The sequence below is a fragment of the Rhineura floridana genome, chromosome 3 (genome assembly GCF_030035675.1).
Source record: "Rhineura floridana isolate rRhiFlo1 chromosome 3, rRhiFlo1.hap2, whole genome shotgun sequence".
Classification (NCBI taxonomy): domain Eukaryota; kingdom Metazoa; phylum Chordata; class Lepidosauria; order Squamata; family Rhineuridae; genus Rhineura; species Rhineura floridana.
In genome coordinates, this window is record NC_084482.1 from 40,702,613 (window position 1) to 40,725,940 (window position 23,328).

At 41.6% G+C, this 23,328-nt stretch overlaps 1 protein-coding gene and 1 pseudogene across 10 annotated transcripts in view; both read left to right on the plus strand.

Moving 5' to 3' along the window:
* IKZF4 (IKAROS family zinc finger 4) overlaps positions 1-23,328 on the plus strand; it is a 78,172-nt gene that overhangs the window by 14,195 nt on the left and 40,649 nt on the right. For 3 of the 10 annotated variants that reach the window (XM_061615489.1, XM_061615487.1, XM_061615492.1), the window contains exon 2: positions 12,170-12,224. The exons of 1 other annotated variant lie outside the window; for it this stretch is intronic. In XM_061615489.1, coding sequence (XP_061471473.1) covers positions 12,185-12,224 — 40 coding nt within the window. In that variant the 5' untranslated portion in view covers positions 12,170-12,184. Of the gene's footprint in view, positions 1-9,438; positions 9,525-11,271; positions 11,397-12,169; positions 12,225-18,036; positions 18,183-23,328 lie in introns of those variants that run through there. 6 more of the 10 variants (XM_061615488.1, XM_061615493.1, XM_061615486.1 and 3 more) reach the window with 5 other exon arrangements.
* On the plus strand, positions 3,325-3,763 carry LOC133378732 (coiled-coil domain-containing protein 85B-like; annotated as a pseudogene).

Sequence of the window (23,328 nt, forward strand, 5' to 3'; positions counted from 1 at the left end):
GATATGCAAACAAATACATTTACTCACTGTCTGCACTACATTTCTTTCAATAAGGTGCCTGGACAAAATGTTGGACAGGTATGTGCATTCAAAGCCACATCCGTGTGCACATCCCACTGGAAGCAATGTGTATCAGTACTGGATGTGTATCTGATCTCCAACCCCTGTTTCCAGGCCAGCAAATGAAGCCTGCTTCTGTACACACATTTCTCTTGTTGATGGGGGCATAAGCAGTTTAGCAAATACTACTTTGTCAAGCTACATGCTTGGCCTATGTTTTTGCATTACTGAGAGGTATTGCCAGTCTTGCTTCTAAACCCTAAGTGCTTAAGAAACACTAACAAATGTATTAAATCTTGAAATTGAGCTAATACTGAGAATTCACCTGAATGAATACTGAGAATTCTCCATAGAACAGCTATGGAATAGCATTGTATATCTGGCTCTGCTGCCAGGACATACAAAAAACAAATGAAAAGCAAAATACCCAAAGTCAGCACACCTCATAACTCACAATTATTTTTTTAAAATGCAACACTTAAAAACCTTTGGATTAATTATTTTTGCCTTTTAAAACATTTTGGAAGCTTCAGTTGGTGCAAACTACTGGAGCCAGACATTTGGATCATACCTCACCAGAGTTAAAGCAGTTGCACTGGCACCTAATTTCTGCTTTCAGACCGAGGTAATTCAAAATGCCGGTCTTGACAGCACTGCACACAGCCTAGGACCGCTTGTTCCCGCATGAACCTTTTGAAAATTTCCTTCTCAGATCTCTCCACTGACAGAGGTCAGGCAGGTGGTGATACAAGATATTGCCGTTTTGGTAGGGGCACCTTGTTTTGAGAGAGAGAGGGAGATTGAGATTGTTTGGTACTGACTCTGATGTTTTTCCAGCACCTAAGACTTTATTTGCTCAGGACCTTTAAATAGATTGGCTCTGGTTGTATCTGATTTTTAACATCTAATTATACGATTTGACTTTCTTTTATTTGATTTTTATTTGAACGTCAGCTGAAATCTAGAATTCTGTCTCACTGTTAAATAAAATCCTTATGTAACATTTTTCTCAGTGCTGCTCTGTACGTACTTTTATGTTTCATATTAACAAGGCATTCTTAACACAGTATATATTTAAAATACAAATTCAAGTTAATATTGTTTAGTGCAATTCAGTCCCCATCCGCTTCAGTATATACAGGTATTGCTATTATGCTGGAGACCTCTGTAAAATAGCAGATGGTAACCTTAAAGATCATCAAATGCCTTTTTAGTCTAAAACCAGTTTGATACCAAACCAGTTTGGTATACATAATTCTGTGAATACCTGACATTTCTCTGCATCCTTATGAAGGACAATTAAGCAAAGTCATTCATTGTTTAAAAATGATTCTTGGTCATGTATTGAATTAGGAGAAAATGGAAAGCGCTTCCCCAAAGGCAATAAGAGTTTCTGAAAGCTTAAGAGATGTCTCTTGTAAGCAATCTGACATAAGCATCTTGATGACATTGCTGTGTACTTAAAAGAAAGTCACATGGAGTTTAAATGGAATTTATTCCCAGACTAGTGGTTTTAGCCTCAGTGGCCTTGAACCTGTGTCCAGTTGTGAGTATGTTAGCGCCATTGTTCTAAAAACCTTGCATGCATAGAATCGGGTTCAGAATTGGAAATTTCTGACAGCATCTTATTTTAGTTTTAAGAAGCATAATGGGTTTTAGTAGCAGCAAAATACTGTTTAGTTAAATCTTGTCAAAACAGTGCAAATCCTTATGGGATACTTGGAGTTTTCTGGAATTGCTTTACTCAACACATAGGCTGCAGTTTGAGCAGAAACATCCAGGCTGAAAATATATTGCCTATTTTCTGAGATTATTACGACCTGTACCAGGCTAATACAATAGTCAGGGCTCATTGTGTTCAGTTTTGGCTCTTAAATTTCTGCAAAGCAATTTCTTTGCTTTGCTTTGATCAGCCTGGAAGTGTCTATTTCAGTTTCCCATATGTTAAGGTTATTTTTAAATTTTATTTATTTATCACATTTATACCCCACCTTTCCTGTATCATAAAACCCAAGACAACATGGATGTGATTGCCACACAGTCTCCCATCCAGCCATCGGATGAACCCAGACCCACTTAGCTTCAGCAAGGTAGTGACCTCATGTGCTTTCAGGCCACGGCCTGGGACCATTTATTAATTATTTAAAATATTTATACCATGCCTTTCCTTGCAAAAGTTCAAGGTAGCTCACAAAGAAGAATCATGAAATACAGTGAAATAGAAAAAGCAAATATGATACTTTTTAACAATCACGTTGATGCCATCAACACTTCAAATAATGTTTCACTTTTGCAGTTACTTGGAGACCTCATTGTAATTGTTGAAGAAGAATGAGTCTAGTTTATTTGATCACAGACATCAAGGCGCAAAAGAAAAATTAATCCAGAAGAGGGTAGGGTTCTTTTATCAGGATATGAAATATCTGAAGGCAATCTACATAATTTTATATTACAGTTTTTGTTTGAGAGCGAACCTGCAACTTAGTGACAAAAGCAATGTTAGACAGTCTGAGTCTTGAGTCTTAGCAAGTCAGGCAGGGGTGTAATAGACAGCTTCTGGGATTCTCAGCATACCCACGTCTAATTGACAAAGATGTTTATGAGATATTCCTCATATCTGTTCATGCAGATCAGTCAATGGAGGCATCCAGGTCACCGTCTAGTCTTATTTTGTTGAATGATTCAGTTATTAAGATCTGAGGATGTTGATAAGTTGCTTGACCGAGTTCAATCAACCACCTGTTTGCTTTGTCTTTCTCTTGGCTTATTAAATATAATAGAGAGGGAGTGTCTGATTAGGTCCATTGAGAGAAGAGGTGGCCCCAGTTGTCATACCACAGCTTCTTTTAAGACTATTCCTGAAGAAAGCTGCATTGAACTCAGAAGATTTGAAAAATTATTGGCTGGTGATTAACATTCCTTTCTTGGGCAAGGTGCTTAAGCAGTTGGTTCTTAGTCAGCTCCAAGTACTCTTAGATAAGACTGATATTTCTAGATAATTTCGGACTTGGTTTTGACATAGAAGCTGCCATGGTTACCCTGCTGGATGACCTTTGCTGAAAAAGAAATGGAATGCATCAGCCCCAGCTAGCATGGCCAATGGTCAGGCATAATGAAGTTATGATCCAGGATCATCTGCAGGGCAACAGATGCCAAAACCTTGCCTTAAAGGGAGGGTGGGCTGTATGAGTGGGTGGAAAACAGGCAGGAGAAGCTTGCATCTTCCAGAGCAGCAGCAGATTTAAACGTAAAAGGAGAATCTTGATGGCGTCAACCGGCAGCTGCAGGAGCACCTCCACAAGATCTGCGAACAGGTGGCAGCAGGCCAAGAACCGTGAGCTGTGTGACCTGTGCTGCTGCCTCGACGAGGACCAGCTCAAGGCCAAGCGCCTGGCGCACCACTGGCAGCTCTTCAGGCACCACGCGGTGCAGGTGCTGCGCGACGAGGTGGCTGCCTGCCTCCACAAGCTGGCCGGCCTGGAGGGCCTCCAGGAGTGCCTGGCCAAGGACAACCTGGAGCTGAAGGAGCTCTGCCTGGCCCTCCAGGAGAAATGCGCCTCTGCGTGGCCCGACACCAGCCCAGCCCACTGGCGGCTCCTTGGAGCTTAGCCTGCCCTGTGGGCCCCACGACTTGGGTGACGGCAGCTCCAGCAGCATCAACAGCCTGGACCAGCTCCACCCTGCTTGTACCCCTGACAACTAAACCCGTGGGGAGGATGCCTCGCTTTCTTCGCCCCCGCGCCCTACCGTAGCCCGCAGACTCTCCGTCCTTTGCTCCGTGCTCCTGGTGTCAAAGAACCTGGAGGGGGCGCTATGTTTGCCTCTGTTTGCCTCTGTTCCTATTTCTCCCACCTGGCTGAAGATGTCATGCCTGGGGAAACCCGTACACATCTCAGTCCCAAAGCAGGGCAGCCGTGGATGTATGTAATTTATTCTGAGTTTCTTTTCTGGACATTTTTTCCCCTTAATAATGTTATTTGTTATTTAGTTTATTTTTTGCAGATTGTATTGCTTTCATTGATGTATTTTTATACTTGTGTTTATTTTTCTTTGTAAGCTGTCTTGAGGGCCTTTGGCCAAAAGGCGGGGTATAAATTATTATTATTATTGTTGTTGTTGTTATTGTTATTGTTAATAATAATAATAATAATATCATCATCTCAGGATATCTCAGGAGCTTTAAATATAATCAAACGTGGTATCCTTCTAGATAGGTTGAGTTAGGGATTACCTACTTAGGTGGGCACTTCTAGAAGGTGGTGCTGGACTAATATTGCTCGAGTCCATGTCACATGCTTTGGGGTCCCATGGAGTTCTCTTCTATCCCTCTCTCATGCTCTTTGGCATCTCTATTAAAACTGCTGAGTGAGGTCATCTGAAGGCTTCGAGTGAGATGCTGTCAATAGGTGAATGACATTCACCTCTAATTGTCCTTTTCTCCTAATTCAGTTGAGGGAATGGGGATGCTAAATCAATGCTTGGATACAGTCATGAACCAGATGAGGGTCAATAATCTAAAACTCAGTTAAGATGATATGAAGGCACTGTTGGTGAGTCATCTGCCCAGGTGAATAGTAATAGGCTTGTTGATGGGTGGGGATTGCATTCCGCCCAAAGGATCAAGTATGTAGTTGGAGGGTGCCTTTGAGCCATATTTGTCACTGGTAAGCTTGGGTTGCTTCTCTGGCATGGTTTTACCAGCTTGGGCTTGTGTGCCAACCAAGACATTACATGGATAGGATTAACCTGGCTTCAGTTATCTCTGCTTAGTAACCTCCTGTATGATCTACTGCATGTTGTAAGTGGGGCGGCCTTTAAATACAGTCCAGAAGCTTCATTTAGTTCTGAACATGATTGCTTACTGGGACAGGGTGATATGAGCATCTTACATGGATGTTTTGCCATGAGCTTCTCGGTCTGTTTCTGGGCCAAATTAAATGTGCTGGTTTAAACATTTGTGGCTTGGGACCAGGGTACCTGAAGGGTCATTGGTCTCCATGTGCACTGAGTTCTTGATTTTAAAGGAGGCAAGAGCTGAGAGTCACCATGCACGTACCCTGGACTTCAGGAAAGCCAATTTTAATAAATTCACAACAATAAGTACTTGAAAGGTTGTCATCCCAGAGTGCAGGACACAGACTAATGGACTCAAGTTACAGGAAGCCAGATTTTGACTGAACATCAGGAAAAACTTCCTTACTGTTACAGCAATACATCAGTGAAACTAATTACCTTGGGAGGTGGTGGGCTCTCCAATACTGGAGGCATTCAAGAGGCAGCTGGGCAGCCACTGTCGGGTATGCTATAAGTTGGATTCCTGCATGCAGCAGGGGGTTGGACTTGATGGCCTTAGAGGTGCCTTCCAACTCTAATAATCTATGATTCTACCCAGACCTTTAGATCTTAACCCAAAGCCCTTCTCCAGGTGCCTGCAGCGGGTGCCTACTGGAGAAAAGACCTTTTTAGTGGTGGCATCCTGGCTATAGAATGCCTTTTCCAGAGAGGCTTATGTTATAGCTGCCTTGATTTCATTTCAGTGCCAGGCAAAGACTTTTTTATTTCCCCAGGCTTCTAATCTCTTCTGGCTCTAAACTAGATTTAACTGGGAATGATTTTTGTACTGTGCTTATGTGTTTTCTAATTTATTCAATGCCTATATGATTTGTTTTAAACTTTGTAGTACACTGCCACACAAAGAACATGGTTGCAGCATGGCATAAAAATATTTTAATTATAACCTATCATTTGGTGTTAAGATTATTATCATGCAGACTTGCACATTCACCTCCATAAGTTTAACATTTTAATACCAGAAGCAGCATGTCACACACTGTCTAACATCGGTTGCTCACCAGCAGACTCATTAGAGGTTAATAATGTGTATTGCCATCCTATCTGTCTTCCAGGTAACGTTGAGTAATTTATTTGTCCCTATCTGGACAGTGACGACCTCGCCTCAGGCGTTCATGCTCTGGTAACTTCTAGATTGGACTACTGCAATGCGCTCTACGTTGGGCTGCCCTTGAAGATAGTTCGGAAACTACAGTTAGTCCAGAATGCAGCGGCCAGATTGTTGACGCGGACCAGAAGGTCCGCTCATATAACACCTGTTTTGGCCCGTCTGCACTGGCTTCCTATTTGTTTCCGGGCTAAATTCAAAGTGCTGGTTTTGACCTATAAAGCCTTACACGGCATGGGACCGCAATACCTGGTGGACTGCCTCTCCCAATATGAAACTACCCGTACACTGCGCTCAACATCTAAGGCCCTGCTCTGAGTACCATCCCATCAAGAAGCTCGGAGGATGGTGACTAGAAATAGGGCCTTTTCGGTTGTGGCTCCCGAACTGTGGAATGGTCTCCCCGATGAGGTGCGCCTGGCGCCGACGCTGCTATCTTTTCGGCGCCAGGTGAAAACCTCTTTATACTCCCAGGCATTTTAAAGTGTATTTTTACAGTATTTTATTACTATGTTGTATTCTGGATGTTGTTTGGTTTTCGTATTGTTTGTGTGTTTTTGTTTCTTGAGTTATTGTATTTATTGTATTATATATTGTGCTTGCTTTTACCTCTTATGTACACCGCCCAGAGAGCCTTCGGGCTTAGGGCGGTATATAAATTAAATTAAATTAAATAATAAAATAAATAAATTTGGAATGTCAGGTAGCTGTGCTTCAGTGATGATAATATCGAGAAACTTTAAAATGTTTCTCTACTGACCTTGTTTTATTTTAGATGCAGGACACAGTTTTTAAAAAGGGAACAGCTTAGGTTGGCCCATCGGTGGTGGAGAAATTGACAGACGTGCAGAATTCTATCTCCTTAAATGATTCAGCCGAGCCTTCATTGTTTGGCACTTGCAAGAGCTGCTGCTATGCCCCAGTGCAAGACTGTTGGTATCCTATTCCTGCCAGGTATCCTGACATGCATGTGCAAACTGCAGGAAAAATGGCAATTTTTCAGTTAAATTCTTTGTTTTTTGTCAAATCGCTGTGACAGAGCAAGGAGATCCTGGACTTTGTTGATGTATAAGATTGTCTGTAGTGTTGCCATGCAACCTTTCTGCCCACATAGCATGTCGACTTCTATTATGTGTTTTTTTATAGCATTCCTCACTTAAAAAAAAATACAGTTCAGGGTTGTTGTGAGTTGCTGTGAGTTGCTGTACTGGTACAACAGCCTGGATGTTTGGAAGTGCTGGGGCAATACCTTGACTCATGACATTATGTTCTGTCTCATTCAGTTCTCTTTCTTAGCAGGACTTAAATTGTGGCCAGAAGGTTGATTGGGATTTTCTGGTAGATTCTAAGTACATGTCTTTTGCACCTGGCTCCAGTTGGTGGAACTTAGGGTTCTAGTAAAAAACAATATAGATCCTGCATGCCTGAAGTCTGTCCAGCATTGCTGTAAGGGATATATTGTAGGGAGTCACTGTAGCACTGACTGAGGAAAAAGGTCTGCATTCACCTGATAAGATTTTCTCATTCCTGAGATGTGGAGACAGTCCAGAGCAACAAGGAGGTATGCAAAGGTCCAGCCAAATTTCTAATTGAAGCTTTTCAGTTATTGCTTTCCACCAAAATTGCTGATCTTTCTAACTTTTGCAAAGGACGCATGTAAACACCATCATGTAAAGGTTGTGGAGGGGGTGTTTAAAATAACTGGACTACTTCTCAAGATTCTGTTCCCTAAATTTTGTCACTTGGGGGGAAAAAGCCCTTTTTTCAAAAGTAAAAGGAACTTCAAGGGCTTCTGAAACCACTGTGCGCTACTTTTAGTGTGCTAATATTCTTGATTCTTGGAGCCTAGAGGGGATTCTAGACACTGGCTCTGTTTCTCTCTTGTGGAACCTGAAATCTGGAAACTTCCCTATATTCTAGGCTTGAATCGCAAAACAGTGTGAATTTCTCTGTCCCCCAGAAGCTAAAATGTTTCCATAATGTATTGTACTATGGAGTTCTAGTACAAAAGTATGTGAACATAAAGACCTCAAAAAAGAAATCATCTGATCTGCCTTCCATTTTATGTTCTGTCAGGGGTTCCTAGACTCTGCTCTGTGGACCCCAGTGGCCTGCAAGCTTCATTCAGGTGCTCTGCAGCGTGTCTCTGGATTTGTGGTTGAAGGCAGGTGACAGCACATCCATCACATGAAATATTTGTATTGGTTTTAATTGTATTTGTATTGCTTTATTTCTTGTATTTTATTGTATTACAATTTGAATTTAAGAATTCTGTAGAATTCAAATTGTAATACAATGAAATACAGTGGATGCTACTCAACTAAATAATTACATGTGCAACAATTTTTACTTGTGCGAAGGGTCTTCCCCCACTTTCTCCTGTACGTGCCCTGCACCATCCTTAAATCTGCTCCAGAGGTTTGGAGGAACCCCAGAACAGATTTAGGGGGTCCATGGGGGGTGGAGATGTTCTGTTGCACAAGGAAAAATCCTTGTGCTGATGGAACTGCATTTCCCTGGTGGAAAGCTGTCAAGAGGCCACATTCCAGTAGTGGGCAGGACCAGAGCCACCCAAAGCCAAAGCTATTTTCCATGAAAACAGGGATATATTAATTCCTAATATCTCTACTAAGGTTTCCCCTTCTACTTTCTCCATAGATTTTTTCTTACAAAATTGTGTTTTGTTTAAAAATCTGTCCAACACCCTTTATCTGTCCTGACAGTGCAAAATGCAAAAACTCCAACCAAACCTGGGTTTACTGGGATTCTGTCACCCCAGCAGAAAAATGCAAATAAGGTCAATGCACAGCTGAAATGCAAGCTCTGCCTTACAGCTATTCAGAGTCTGAAACTGGAAAATTCAATTGCATCCTGAAAATTGTGCACATGTGGTTGCAAAATGCATTGACACTTTTGGCATGTTTGTAAGGAACACAAGACTAACTCTCTGCTGAGCATTTTTCCAGAAGTGGAAGAGCAATGCTACAGAGTTCCGCTCCTGATAGCAGCATTACTACCACTAAACCTGGACAGTGTGGAGTTGGAGCAAGGTGAAGGCGAGTCTGGGGCCAGCGGAACTGACCCCTGCACAGTCTTGACCTCATTGCTGTCCTGCCCTAACCCCACATTGTCCAGGTAACTGTCAGTGACACTGGTGTCTGAAGGATGTCTCTGTGGCACTGCCCTACCACACCAGCCGCTCCTGCATTTTTCTTCTGCTTTTATCTTCTCGTAGAGGAGGGAGCTCCAGTTGTGCACTTTGCATGTCATCGAAGCCCTTATCTCTGCTGAACAGCTGATGGGCAGGAGGGGACCGAGAGGCCCGAGTTGCTGTGGGCCACCTCAGGGTTACAGGCCAGTGTTTCCACTTCTCATATAGTGGCTACTTTAAAACGTCCTGCATGGCTCTCTATATGGTCACAGTAGTGTACTGTTGGCCATCTTCTTGACCAAGTGCTACGGACAACCAGAAATGTGGGAGACAAGATAAAGTACTTCACACAGTGTATGGTATTTTCCTATCACAAGATGTGGTGAGGGCTGCTTACTATGGTGATTTTAAATAGGCATTAGGCCTATTCCCCATGAATTAGTCTGTCAATGCCCTCTAGTAATAATTGCTGTATTCCGTGTTCAGAATAGTTGGTGGAGAACAGCAGCAGATGGGGGCTATCGCACTTGTTTCTTGTTGTGAGCTTCCCATGAGCATCTGATTGGCCACTGTGGAAATGGGGTATGGACTAGATAGGCCTTTTGTCTGATCCGGTAGAGCTGCTCTTAGGGGCATGGGTGGAAAAGTGGGGAGTTTTGAAAGCAGTCACCATGTAATAAGTGGTGGTTTGATGCTGTCCTTGGTCTCTGCGTTGATTGAGGTAGAGATTGATGGTGTGTCCTTATACTTTCTAATAATGTTTGAGCTTTTTACTTTAATATGTACTTCCCTTAATAATTTTACAGTATGCTGTTAATCCTTGTGTTTCTATACCTCTCGCTCTCTCTCGCTTCTTTTTTTAATATGCCTCTTCCCAGACCTGAGACCTTGGTTTACCATAAACACCTCCTCCCACCTCCTCTAAAATAAGGAAGGCTTGCTTTGACAAAGTCAGAGAACCATTGACCTAAACCATTTGCTGTTGGGGAGGGGGATACAACTCCCCTTGGTAACCTATATACTTTTTATGCTTAGAATTTTTCTTCCCAGTATTAATCTAAATCTGTCTCCAATTGAAGACCATTCTCTTCTGCTTTCTAACTTCCATCAGCGTTCTCTTTAGCCTTTTCAGATGTAAGTACGTTCCTTGACTTTTCTTCCAGGGAACTTGCATTCTTGCCTCTCTTTATATTAATTCTTTGTTTCCTTTCTGTACTGCAAACTGCATCTATATTTTGGTTTAAGGATCTAATTTATCCCAGGAAACTGTTGCTCTTAATTGTTTTTCCCCGGTGAGTTCTCATTTCTGAGCTTACTGGCAATCAATTACAACCTGAACTCAAAATGGTTAAACTCGTGGTTATTTGCACTCGTTTTTGTTTTTTAAACATCAAGTGTAATGGGGGGGGAAGCATTTGAACGTGTAAAATGTTCATAAAATGTTCATTAACTCCATGGGGTGCTAAGTAGCACGATATATACTGTTCTAGTGTGATCTTTGAAAATGCCTATTTCTAGGCTGCTGAGTAATGCAATGTGTTGGTTCTCAGTCTCATTTTCCAAAGAATGATCCCTTTCCATTGATAAAAGCTGTATTTTTGTATTTGGAGCTCAGAATTACCTGCTTGCTCTACCTTCTATATGACAGCATCCATTTTTAGTTAAGACTAAACTCAAAAGAGTAGATGACAGCAGAGAGTCAGTTTTATTGAAAATGAATTGCATTGGACAGTAGTTACTGTACCTTGCCACTGAAGGATACAAAATTAGCAGTGGCCTGTGGCCACTTGTGTTTTAGTCCATTGAAATCTGAATCTGGTCTTCCCTCATCAGATGTCAGATTGACAGCTACTCCTTCCTTGAAACCTTTTGAAGTGGTATTTAGCTTCTGCTTTGTGACCTAACATCATTTGATAGCCTCCCTCCTTATATAAAGGGAGCTGAATACAGACACGATAGAAAAATCTGAAATTTATTGCATTGACCCAACTATATGAAAGTTACTAGACAACACAGATGCCCAGCTTTTTACTTTCAGTAAAATGGGTGTATATGTTTCAAAAGTATGTTTTCTCTTTCCATGTTGCCAAATCACAACCAGGACTTCCACTCCATGGAACTTCCACCATCTGATAATTATCAAACATGTGCTTCTACTGGGGAGCTCAGTCCCCCTGCTTGCTCCGCTTGCCAACCTCTCACCCCAACTCCCCCACCACCACCCAGGTAACCCCACTCCCCTCACCAACCCGCCTGTCTCACTTGTTGCTCCACCGCTGCCCCAGACAAATGGTGCCACCGCACAGCACAGCTAAACCACACACCAGCCTCCCACTCACCTGCCCAGGTTGCTGCTGCCCCATGCCACCACCACCCTGCACTGGGCTGTGCTTCAACCAGCTATCCCCCCAAACCAGGCTGCCACTGCTGCTTTGCTTGCTTGTGGAGGCGGGCAATGGCAGACAGTGCAAGTGGCGTGCAGGTGGGGGGGAAGTGTTGATGCTACAGTTTGCAGTGCCACCTGTCTGTGGTGCTGTGAATTTTAGTGTGATGCTTACATTTTTATTTGATAGATATTGCACCTGGAGGTTTTCTTCTTTTTTAGTATAACTCTAGAGATAAATTTGATTTTTAAAAATGTCATTCAAAATAGTTATATGGTAGTGGTCCACAATTGTATTGATATAGGAAGCTGCCTTACACTGAGTCAGGCTATCGGTCAATCTAAGTCAGTATTGTCTACAGAACTGGCAGTGGCTATCCAGGGTTTCAGGCAGAGTGGCTTTCTTGAAACTTCCTAGAGATTCCTGGGACCTTCTGCATGCAAAACAGATGTTCCTCATTGTGGCTTCAGTCCTGAAAATATGTTTAATACAGCCAAAGTAGTTTAATTAATTTTGATACTTTAGGATGTGCAACAGGGAGGGGCGGAATCTAGCAAAAAGGCTCCTACTTTCGTTTATGTCTGCTTTTCTGATATACCTTTCTCATTTTTTTAGCAGAGTGTCTTAAAGATGGATATAGAGGACTGCAATGGGCGCTCTTACATATCTGGTATGTTCTTATTTTGCCTTTCACAAATCTTGAATTTTATATTTTAATCTGCTGTTTTGTCTTCAGTACTAAGCATTACATATGGCAAAAGACAGAATAGGAATTCTGTATTTTGGTCACAATGAACTTCCTGTGCAGGCACTTGTATACTGGACCATTCAGCGTGCATAAGGTTTTGAGGAGCAACATGACTTCCTCCTAGCAGCTCCTTGGCATTGCCTGTCGTATTTTAGAGTTGCACTCTTGGGGAGCTACTTTCTCCACCTGCTGCTTGCTTCAAGATCTGAGGGGTGGAAATATGGGGAAATAACCATCTCCCTACCTTTTCAACCTCTGGTCAGTGGTGGTTGCTCCATGTACTGGCTGGTGTTGGAGTGATCGCTTAAGAAAGTGTACCAGCCAGCCTCTGCTCTGGGCAGTGAGCAGTGATCTGGTGATTCATGGCCTCTGCCTTCCTTACCTATGTTCAGCTCAGAGCAGTGCTCCAAAGGGCAACTTGAGACAGGAGGCCATGCCCTGCCAGGTCATTGCCCATTGATCTTGTGGCATTCAGCCTTCTCCCTGGCTGCAGTTTGCTTGGAGCAGCCCTCCAAATTCAGCAAACCTGGGAATGGGGTCCTAATCAATCACTGGACTGACAAACATACTGTATTTTTGGCCAGCTGGCAAATTTGGCATGTATTTTTGCTCTTTAAATATACCTCAGATTTGCAATATAGTTAGGACTCTAATTCATTGTATTTAAATTAGTTTCTGTTAATCTGACAGAATTGCTTTTTGAAAACTATGGATACTTCTGTGTGCCTAGCAGACTGAGGATATTCTCTTTACTGAAAAGTTAGAACAATATTTTATGCATCAGGCTGAAGGAAAAACTGCTGTTTGGTTGTTTGTCTGATACAAGTAGTTGTTAGTAAGCACAAGCAGTTTTACAGGTCTCCCTGTCATTGGCATACCTGAAATTCTGTCTGCTTGTGTAAGTTAGCTTGACCATAGGCAATATTTTTCTGTAGTGAGCTTAAGCTGACATGTTAAATATAAGCCCAGAAAGAGTTTGGCTATTGATTGCCAAAATATTCTGTTTAATATGATGGGAACTTTACAGTTGGGTAAGATAAGTGGAAAAGCTTCTTCCACTGAATCTGCAAGCATAGTTGGGTGCTTCTGTTTTATTTAAAATATCTGCCTGGCTGAATTTTATCTTGCCCCTGATCACACACACTCTCCAAGAAAAAATGTAGGACTCAGATTAAGTTTGAAGCTTTAAAAGCAATTGCCGCTCAAGAGTGCTGTATCTGAAGTGCATTAATTGACAGTGTTGAAATTAATATTAAGTGCAAACTGTAGTAATTTAAAGGCATTTTTCAGAGAAGAGAGATTGTGGTATGAGCAGGCAGAACACTTGTCTAACAGCCTGATCCACACATGTTTACTTTGAAGGAAATCCAATTTTCAGTAAGTGTGCATAGGATTTCAACCTAAGATAGGAATGTAGGAGAGGTGGAAAATATATTTGATCCTATTTGTATAGCTCTGCTATAGGATTTAAATAGTGTGGGTAAACTTTTAAAAAAAACACTAAAAGGGGTGGATTGTGCCAGGCACTGATATAAAATGAGGCACTGGATTTGAAGGAGAGATAAATCAAAGTGTATGCTCTTATTTTGTTGGCTTTTTCTCTTTGGGGGAATCGCATAGAATCCTCACTGGACCAGAAAAAACATAGCTGTGGAGTAATTATGAGTGAGAGATAATAAAGGCTACCTGCACATAAATGCATTGGTGTAAATAAATATATTTATTGAGTGCAATTTAGAATGGACTATTGGAATAATGAGTTGGCTTCTTTGTATTGAAAGCCCATCTAAGTTGTTGGGAAGAACAGTGATTACTAGGGATGTGCACCCACCCAGTGAAAACCATCCTGTAACTCATAGCCAGGTACATAAGTTCATATTTTGTCCTGAACAAAATGTATTGATGAAGCTGAAAGGGGACCAACAGTTATCAAAGGTACAAAGAGCAGATTGATCTGATGGTAGCCAGGATGTGACATGATGGCTAGAATATGCAATATTTGAAGGAACAATATAAACTTATTAAGATAACTACATGGAACAGACATTGTTTGGATCAGTCTTTGGGAGAGTTTAAAGACTGTATATTTGTTATATCTCTTAAAAGCCAGGCACTGTCAGGTGAAGTGGACTTTATGAGGCTGATGAAATAAATATCTCTGTTCAAATATATCAAGGTTAGAAGTCTGAGAAATCAGTGACTTGTTGGCTGCAGATCATAGTAGGCTGTGGCTAACTGTGTGCTGAATTAAATGCATAATTGCATGTGGCTGTTTTGCAAAATGCTGGTTTACCTTTCATTCTTTAAAGCTAGTAAATCATCCAAACCAGTGAAGGCCAAATTTATAATACCCCCTGAGGGGACAGAACTTGTAAAGAGACCCGGCGAGGATCCGATTATGAGAAAAGGATGTGAAATACTAATTGTTTTGGAGAAATCCATGTTTAGTCACTGATTATTTTAAACCTAGAGGGGTGTGGGAACATCCTATAACAATAAAACTGAGAAGTAAAAAAAACTCCACTGGCTTAAGTTTAGTAGATGTTCACCTGCATTTGCATGGGCATTTGTGAAGAGAGATTGTGTATGCAACATTGGAGTTTAAGGATTGTCATCTAGCCATGAGTGAAATACTATGCACCAATAGATGTTGATAACGTAAAGAGGCAACTGTTCTCAGTGTGGTCCCTTATGGTGGTCAAACAGTTCTTTATATGGAAGGTGGCCCCCTTGTGAGATTTGTTTTCTAATTGTGGACCAGTAGTTATACAATCTGAAGCATTTTCAGCCTTATCTGTTTCTTTCTATTACATCTATGATGTTAAAGTGACATGTGGATTGGGAATAGGTTGCTGACAATGTGAGCAGAGCTGTGTAAGAAAGGCAATAGATATGTTAGTTGATTTGCTTGTTGAAGGAGAAATATTCATGGTCACTCCTCTTCAGATGCTGAGCTAGCCTTTAGAACCAGAAGATGCACAGGTATGGCCCTAACTTTTGCAATGTAAACAATCAAGTTTAGGGATTTTATTCAACAAAACCCCTTCAGACTGATGTGTAAAATATGGAAAAGACTTTTCCCCATTCATGGGTTCACAAATGTGCTCGTCGGGTTTCTAGCAGCAAGAGTGATCTTTTAATCTGGCAACAGACAGGCACTCTGAAAGGAGGAAGAAGCCTCATTGCTTGCATAGTGTTCCTAAAGTTCAGCATGACATAAGGAATGAGGCTCTGCCCCTCCCCTGAGGTGGGAGAGTTGGGAGGATAGGTGGCAACCACATATTTGGGCTAGCTACCGAGACCAGTCAGATGCTATGGGCCCCTGCTCCCATTTCATTTTGGATTGGCTAACAAAACTAGGAATATTCTCAGGTTTGCGCAGATCATGAGGTGATATCCAAACAAGTCATACTAAAGAGTAGACCCAATGGTAGCATAAGTCCATTGACTTTCAGTAGGTTTACTCGGAGCATGACTATCACCCATGGAATCTGCTCATTGCCTTTTTAGAGACATGGTCCCATCCTGTTTTATTTATTTATTACATTTATATATGACTTTTCCTCCAAGGAGCTCTAAGTGGTATACTTGGCTCTCTTCCTCTCCATTTCCCCCTGACAGCAACCCTGTGAGGTAGGTTAAGCTGAGAAACAGTGACTGGCCTATGGTCACCCAGTGAGCTTCATTTATTTTCAAATGTTGTTGGCTTTTTCTAGGTCAACAGAGCTGGATATGGTTCCCACTTTCATTTATCCTCTTTTCTCCCCACCCCCACCTCAACTTGAGCAAGATTTGTATAATTGTGTATTCCTCCTGTTCTTGTATATTCTCATCATGGAAAATATTATTGTACATGTGTGCCAAACAAGGAAAAGAAATAGAATTCTAAGGCAAGAATTGCAATTATGCCTGCTTCCTCTTTTATTTAAATAACTGTCACAGCGCCCATGATTGCAGCTGAATATTAGCAGTAGCCCCTCTTGAGCTAGTAGAGTGGACAATAGCGTTGAAGTTTGGTTCACAGGATTTCCATTAAAGCAGATTTTTTTTCAGTAGGACAGAGATGTGGAAGCACAGCAGTCTGCTCTCGTTGGCCTGGGGTAATGGCAGCAGAATGCTTAGGCCATAGTAATTCTTGTTTCTGTAAATGATAGGAGGCAGGGAGGATGTATGTTGCAGTGTAGACTTGGCAGGTAAGAAACACGTTGAACTGTGAAATCAGCGCCAACATGTGGTAAATGCATAGTACAGACAGGATTGGAAAAATCCCAGGGTCTTACCATCTAGATTTGAAAAATAAGATGCTTGGCATCACCTAGAATTCTTTTTTTATGTGTTGGCTTTCTGCAACACTGACATGAGAACGTCTAGGTTCTGGCTCCTAGGAATTTTGATTTGTTTTGTTTATTTGCAATACTGAGCTCAGGAATGCCCTTTCTCAAGCAAAGGCCTGTACTTGGTCTGAAGTATTTCAGGCTGCAACTTTACATTGGTTCATCAGTTAAATTGATTGATTTAAAACCTTAGCTATTTTAAAAGGTGCCTCAATTAGTCAAATTGAGCAGCAGATCTTTAGCATTATTCCTGATTAAAAGCCATGGGTGGTGGTAGGTGCCTCCTTAGAGGCATTTGCCTCTTCTCTCACACACATAGGAGGGAATGAATGCTTCAAAGATAATGCCTGCTAGGACACAAATGCATCATCCGAAATGTAGACATTTACTTTTTTCTTTGGAACTATTATTTTTATTATGGAAATTAACTCTGCAGAAATCAACTAAACCTCTTGTAACATACACTTCCTGATTTTTTGTTTAAATAAACATGATTGAAGAACAACAGGTAAAGGGCATAATATTAATCAGAAGATAGCAGAAATTTCTATTTACACTCCTAATCAAAAACAAAAAGCATGTATCCAGGAAGCAGTTAAACTCTTAGAGAACAGACTGAATGGGAAAATCTATTGGGTGGGGATTGCAATAGAATAATAGACTTTTCATGATGGATCCAGGAAAAACAGGACAATTTCCCAAGATTGCATTTTATTAAGCTTGAGTAAGAAATTATTTACTTTATCTCCTCAAGAAATTGCTATTCAAAAGAGCAAGACTTTTTTTACTCTGTTCCATACTCCACATATTCAATAGATTTATTTTTTGTTTCCTCAATTTACACAAGTAGAGGATGTTCAGATTAAACCTTTAATTTGTGCTGATCATATACCTATTGTTTTGACCTGTTTGCCGTTTGGCCAAGGGAAAGCTGATTAGCCAAAGACACATGGCTACTTTATTGCGACATAATGAATTAATTGTGTCAAGGAACCCCCAATAGATTTTTTTCCCTATTAAATGCCAGTGTAGTGTTTCATTGTAGTTAGGCAGGTTCTGCTGTCAGTTTCTGGAGTGTTAAAGGCTCTTTGACGGGAGCTCTTATATTTCCAGAGCAACTGTGCAGCATTCATTTCTGTTGCCAAAGTGATGGGGGTTAGGCAACAACTGTGGTGTTTTTACAAGGACTTTCTTGCTCTGTCTAGCCAGGTCAGTGTTTTTTTAAAAACATCACTAAAGAGATGTCACCCTGTAGCTGGTGGCTCTATTTTCAGGGAGAAGGCGTAACGCATTGGGGAGCAAGCCTGAATCTCAGTAAAAGGGGACACTGCAGCCATATAGATTCCTGCTCTAACCGTGCTGCTTAACTGTAAAATGACGGCCGTTTCTCTCACTTCCAGGAATCTCTTCTTCCTGGAAGGTGAGTGGCTGAGTTCACCCTACTGCCGAGATGCAGCCACACACACTCACAGTCTGTATTCCAGTGCTGTTTCCAAGGAGTTGGCTGTGATAACACTTCAGGGTATCTTCAGCAAGGTAGAATAATGTAAGTTAAATGGGGAGGAGTGGTGGTCTGAAATAACTCCGTGCTGTTTCTGTTTTTGTTTACACTTGGCACCATTTGGCGGTGGGTGGGGTGTTTCTGATGCCACGCAGACCAGTGGAGGAAATTGCTCACTTTAGATGCAAGTAAATTAATCTGTAGAATCCCTCATCTGTGGAAGGGGGACAGTGGCTGTTGGGAATTGGAAATGCAACTGCATGCTATTGGTTATGGATGAGCACAAAAAGGGCAAGATGAGAGCAATATTTATTAGAAAGCCAGCTGACAAATCTATGTTAAAGACTCCCTTTTCCTTCTCCCCTCCCCTCTACTGACTACTTGGTAAAAGCCTAGAAGAGGCTAGGACCCTAATTCACTATGTGCTGTCAAGGAGCGGAACAAATCCTTGGTCCAGGTCATTGATGCTTAATTTGCTCTGGTATCAACTGTTGGCTGCTGGTGGCTATTTGCTTAACCATGTTATCACTAACTTCTAATTAAAAAATTAATAACCACAATTAGAAGTATGTGGCTGCTTCTGTGCACTTGCATAGGTTTAGTATGCCTCTGACTCTCCTGTTTCACCATCTGAGGAATGGTGGGGTTAAAGGAAAGGGTGAAACTGATTGTGTTCAGGATCCAGAAGGCTTCAACCTCTGTCACACCTGGGAGAGAACAACTTTTGGGGGGATATAATTGCATGAAGAAAATCACCCGTCTCTCTGCTAATGCCTTACTGGTGAGACTGTCTCCAGATCTGCTTCTGCCTTTTAGCACTTACATTCTAAGTAGATGAGTGCTTCCAAACAATGGGAGCACCAAACAGGAACTGGGGAAGGGGGGGAGTGCATCATAGAAAAGGTGTGCAGAGGGTTGGCACTCTTGCAGTGTTTGCATCACAGTTGTTCTACTTGTACAGATCTTCCTACTCTAAATGCACTACCAAGAAATAGCAGGAAAGTTGCCCCAGTCCCTGTCTGAATAAATAAGAAGCAACGGTAGCCATGTTCGCCCATAAGAAAAATGCCAAGATCCAACATTATGGTAGTACCTTTATACTGTATTAACCTTTTAAGTTGTTCAGAACTGTTCATCTGTCTAGATCTGCGAGACACTTTTTCTAAGGGTGCAAGAAATTAACTATACAACTAAAGATTTTGGGAAACTGTCATTTATCTTAGCTAAGTTAGGCTAAAACACACATTAAAATAAAATAAAAATAAAATAAAAAATGAACGGTAGTTTTTCAGGGAGTGCAAGAGCATATTTTGTAAATCCAAGGGATGGTGGCAGTGGAAAAGGTTAAGAACTACTGGCCTAGATAGTAAACAAAGCAAATCTTGTCCCCCTTGCTGTTTAACATCTATATGAAGCTGCTGGGAATTGTCATCAGCAGATTTGGGGTAAGGTATCAGCAGTACACTGACAATACCCAGCTCTGTTTCCTGGTAACATCTGAATTGGGAGAGGCTGTGCAAGCCCTGGACCACTGCCTGGAGTTGGTGGTGGCTGGATGAGGGCTAATAAACTGAGTCTGAATCCTAGCAAGTTGGAGGCGCTGTGGGTTGGTGGTTCCTGAGTTTATTGGTCAGTTGCCTGCTTTGGATGGGATCGTACTGCCTCTGAAAGAGCAGGTCTGTAGTCTGGAGGTGCTCCTGGATCCATCTTTTTTGCTAATAGGCCCAGGTGTCCTCAGTGGCTAGGAGTGCCTTTTATCATCTTTGGCTGGTAAGACAGCTGCGGCCTTTTCTGGACTGTGATAGCCTGACCATTGTTGTCCATGCACTGGCAACCTCCAGGCTGGATTATGTGGGGCTACCCTTGAGGTTGGTCCAGAAGCTGCAGCTGGTGCAAAATGCAGCAGTGAGACTGCTCACTGGGGCAGGGTATCACCAACATGTCACCCCCCTGCTGAAAGAATTGCACTGGCTACCTATTAGCTACCAGGCTAAGTTCAAGTTTCTGGTTGTGACTAGGATACCTAAAAGACTATTTTACCTTTTTATACTCAGTTGATCACTACACTCTGCAGGTGAGGGCCTTCTGCAGATACCATCTTATCAGGAGGTCCGTTCAACACAACATAGGAAACAGACCTTTAGTGTAGTGGCACCTACCCTTTGGAATTCCCTCCCCTTAAATATTAGTCAGGCACCATCTCTGTTATCTTTTGGGGGCCTACTGCAGACCTCCCTCTTTCAACTAGACTTTTAAGTAGAGACCTTATCCCAGTTTACGTCTGTGTTGGAATTGCATTTTAATATGTTTTTAAAGCTTCTTTTAAAAAAGATGTTTTTAAAGTTTTTTTCAAAAGAAGTTTTTAAAGATGTTTTGTTTTAATATGATTTTAAGGATGTTTTGTTGTAATATATTTTCAAGTCTGTTTTTATGATGTTTTAGAGGGTTTTTACTGCCTTTGTTTGCTGCCCAAGGCTCCTAGTGGGAGGAAGGGTGGGATATAAATTGAATAAAATATATATATATTCTTCACTACTGTAATGCTTGTTTCCTGTGTGCAGGGATTTTAATGCATGTGAACCCTGATCTGCATTCTGAAATGGTACAGCCAGGACATATTTTTCCTATTTCAATGAGAATTAAGCCCAAGGCATTATTTCCAGTCTCTTCAAAAACCTTCAGTGAGAAAGAATGATAAATTCGGTTTACCAAACTGTGTTCAATTAGCATTCCATGGTATCTGCTTTGCTTTCCTGCATCTTTCTACTGGTTTAGTTGCAAAGATCTTGGCTTCCTAAACTATGGTTTAGCACAAGGATGGGAAACTGGATCTGGTTGGCAGGTGGGATCCTTTCTTCACTACCACCCCGCAGGCCAATCTTGATAGATTGGCAAGAACACCCACCTGTCAATCACCTGACGTTATTAGGACGTTGGGGGACTTCATAGGGGCTCCTTTAAAGGTGCATTATTGGCACCCATCAGGTTATTGATGCTGGAGAACATGCCTTCAAAGGGCTTGCTTTAACCGCCAATCAGCTGCAAACTGCACCTGCAAATCAATAACAGCACCAACTGCAAATCAATAAGCACCAATAACTGACAGCACCAATCAGCAAGCTCTGCTTGCAAAGGAATGATCAGGAGCTCACTTTAAGTTCCTAATTGTTCCTTTGAAGATTGTTCCTTTGGAGCCCTGTCCTTATCTGCCCCATATGATGTGAAGTGTGGAGTAGATTGGCATGGTTTCGGCCAAATTGGGACCCATGCTGGGCCTAATTAGGCCCATAGGGTGGAGGTCCCCACTCCTAGTTTAGCAGGATGGGAACAAGCATTAGACATGTGTGCTCCTCTGTCACCCCTCCTCCCATTTTGTGTCAGCTTTGGTACAGTTATCCTGGTTTGTTTAAACTGGAGTTCCCCCATTATATCCAAAATTAGGAAACCCTGATGTAGGCTGCTATTACAAGCTGGGAATATTGTATCCAAAAGAGAAGTTTGTCCCTTATCTTTTTCTGATAGAGAGCCATGCCTTCCTCATCTCCTTGCCCTTGAGCTTCATCTTAACAACTTCTAAAGGTGATCATGCCCCATCTTACATTGTGTAAAGACACACATAATTAAGCACACCTAATTCCTTTAAGTTTACTTCGTATGAGATGCTTTAAGGTTGTAGTTGTTAATAATACTGCTTTTTATATTGCTTTTTGTCACAAGTGACCTCAAAGCAGTTTACATTAAAAAACAACAACATATCATACAAATCCCAGAACACAATCCAGATAAAAAGAAAGCCATGGAATCATTTACTATTCAACAAAGCAGATTAAAGGCTCAAAGACAGTCTAATCATAGCGACCAAAAGCCAGAATTAAAATACTAATAGTAGTAATAATAATAGAAAAAACAAGTAAAAAAGTAAAAAAATATATATTTTTTAAAGTCCATTGCCCTCTGTGCCTCCAAAAAGAGGGCATGGCTACCATACTCAAGCCGTTTGGTTCTTCCTCTCCTCCATCTCCATACTCATCCTGCGTGGACTGACACTCTGTTAATGCCATCTCCATCTTATGCTCCGATTGCTTATCTACACTAACTTATCAATACTTGCATTGCAGCCGCTCTCCAGCATGTGGTTGGCTGATGGAAGAAGCTGTCATCTTGTCAACTTGTATAGAATTAATTAAAAGAACATTTAGTTAAGGTCAACATAGTGTCTTCGCCATGCAAAGTGCTCAGGAAGTTCCAGATTGCCCACCTAGAACAAACAGTGCCTAGCTTGCTGTTGGTGGTGAATGCTTAGTAAAACACTGGATTTTAAGTGTTTGTCCTTAAAGCCTTGTAGATTAAGAAACTTTGGCAGGTGCAGCTTTTCACACCACAGTGTTGCAAGAATTGGAAAAGCTACCAAATCCCATGATCTTCACAATAAGCATACTAGAGGGCTAATACTGAAAGGCTTGCCAGCCTTGACATGGGGGAGGATAGGATGGAGAGCATTGCACCTTTTAACTCCCTCTGGTCAGAGACCACTAAGGTTGCTCTGTTGCCTGTTGCTCTTGAAGGATTAATGTCCTGATTGAGGAGCAGAATTGTAACAGATGTAGATTGATCATAGTTCACTTGCATGGGTATGGTAAGAGTCATTCTTGAGATGAAGTTTCACTGGAGAGCCGAAATGTTGCAGCAACTAAGGTATCGACTCAGTTAGGGATACCCTTTAGTTGAGTGGCCTGAGAGAACTCTTGTGTGATGGAGGACACATGAAAGAAGTGGAGGCAAAAGCTAAGAAGTCCAAAACCTTGCTAACGTTCCTTAATACATGTTAAGCCTGACAAGCTCAAGGAATGTACAAATCTTAGGCTGCAACCCTAAGCAGTAAAACTTGCTTCTGAGTAAACATGCATAAGATTGCACTGTTAGAGAAATTAGATGCACATTCCCTGAATGGAAGAGAGCCTGTGGCCATGAGATGTTTGAATCCTCTTACTGGTGGTTCACATCTGGCTAACCATCATTAAGACTACAGGAAGAAGGCATTAGTATCTGTTATGATTAGAGGACTAGCAGCCCAATTTAAGACTTGTACCCACAAAGAATAGTTTTTGATGTATATAAACACAATTTGGCTTCAACACAAAATGGCATTCGATGGGTAACGCTGGAGTTGCAGTACACACATTTGATACAA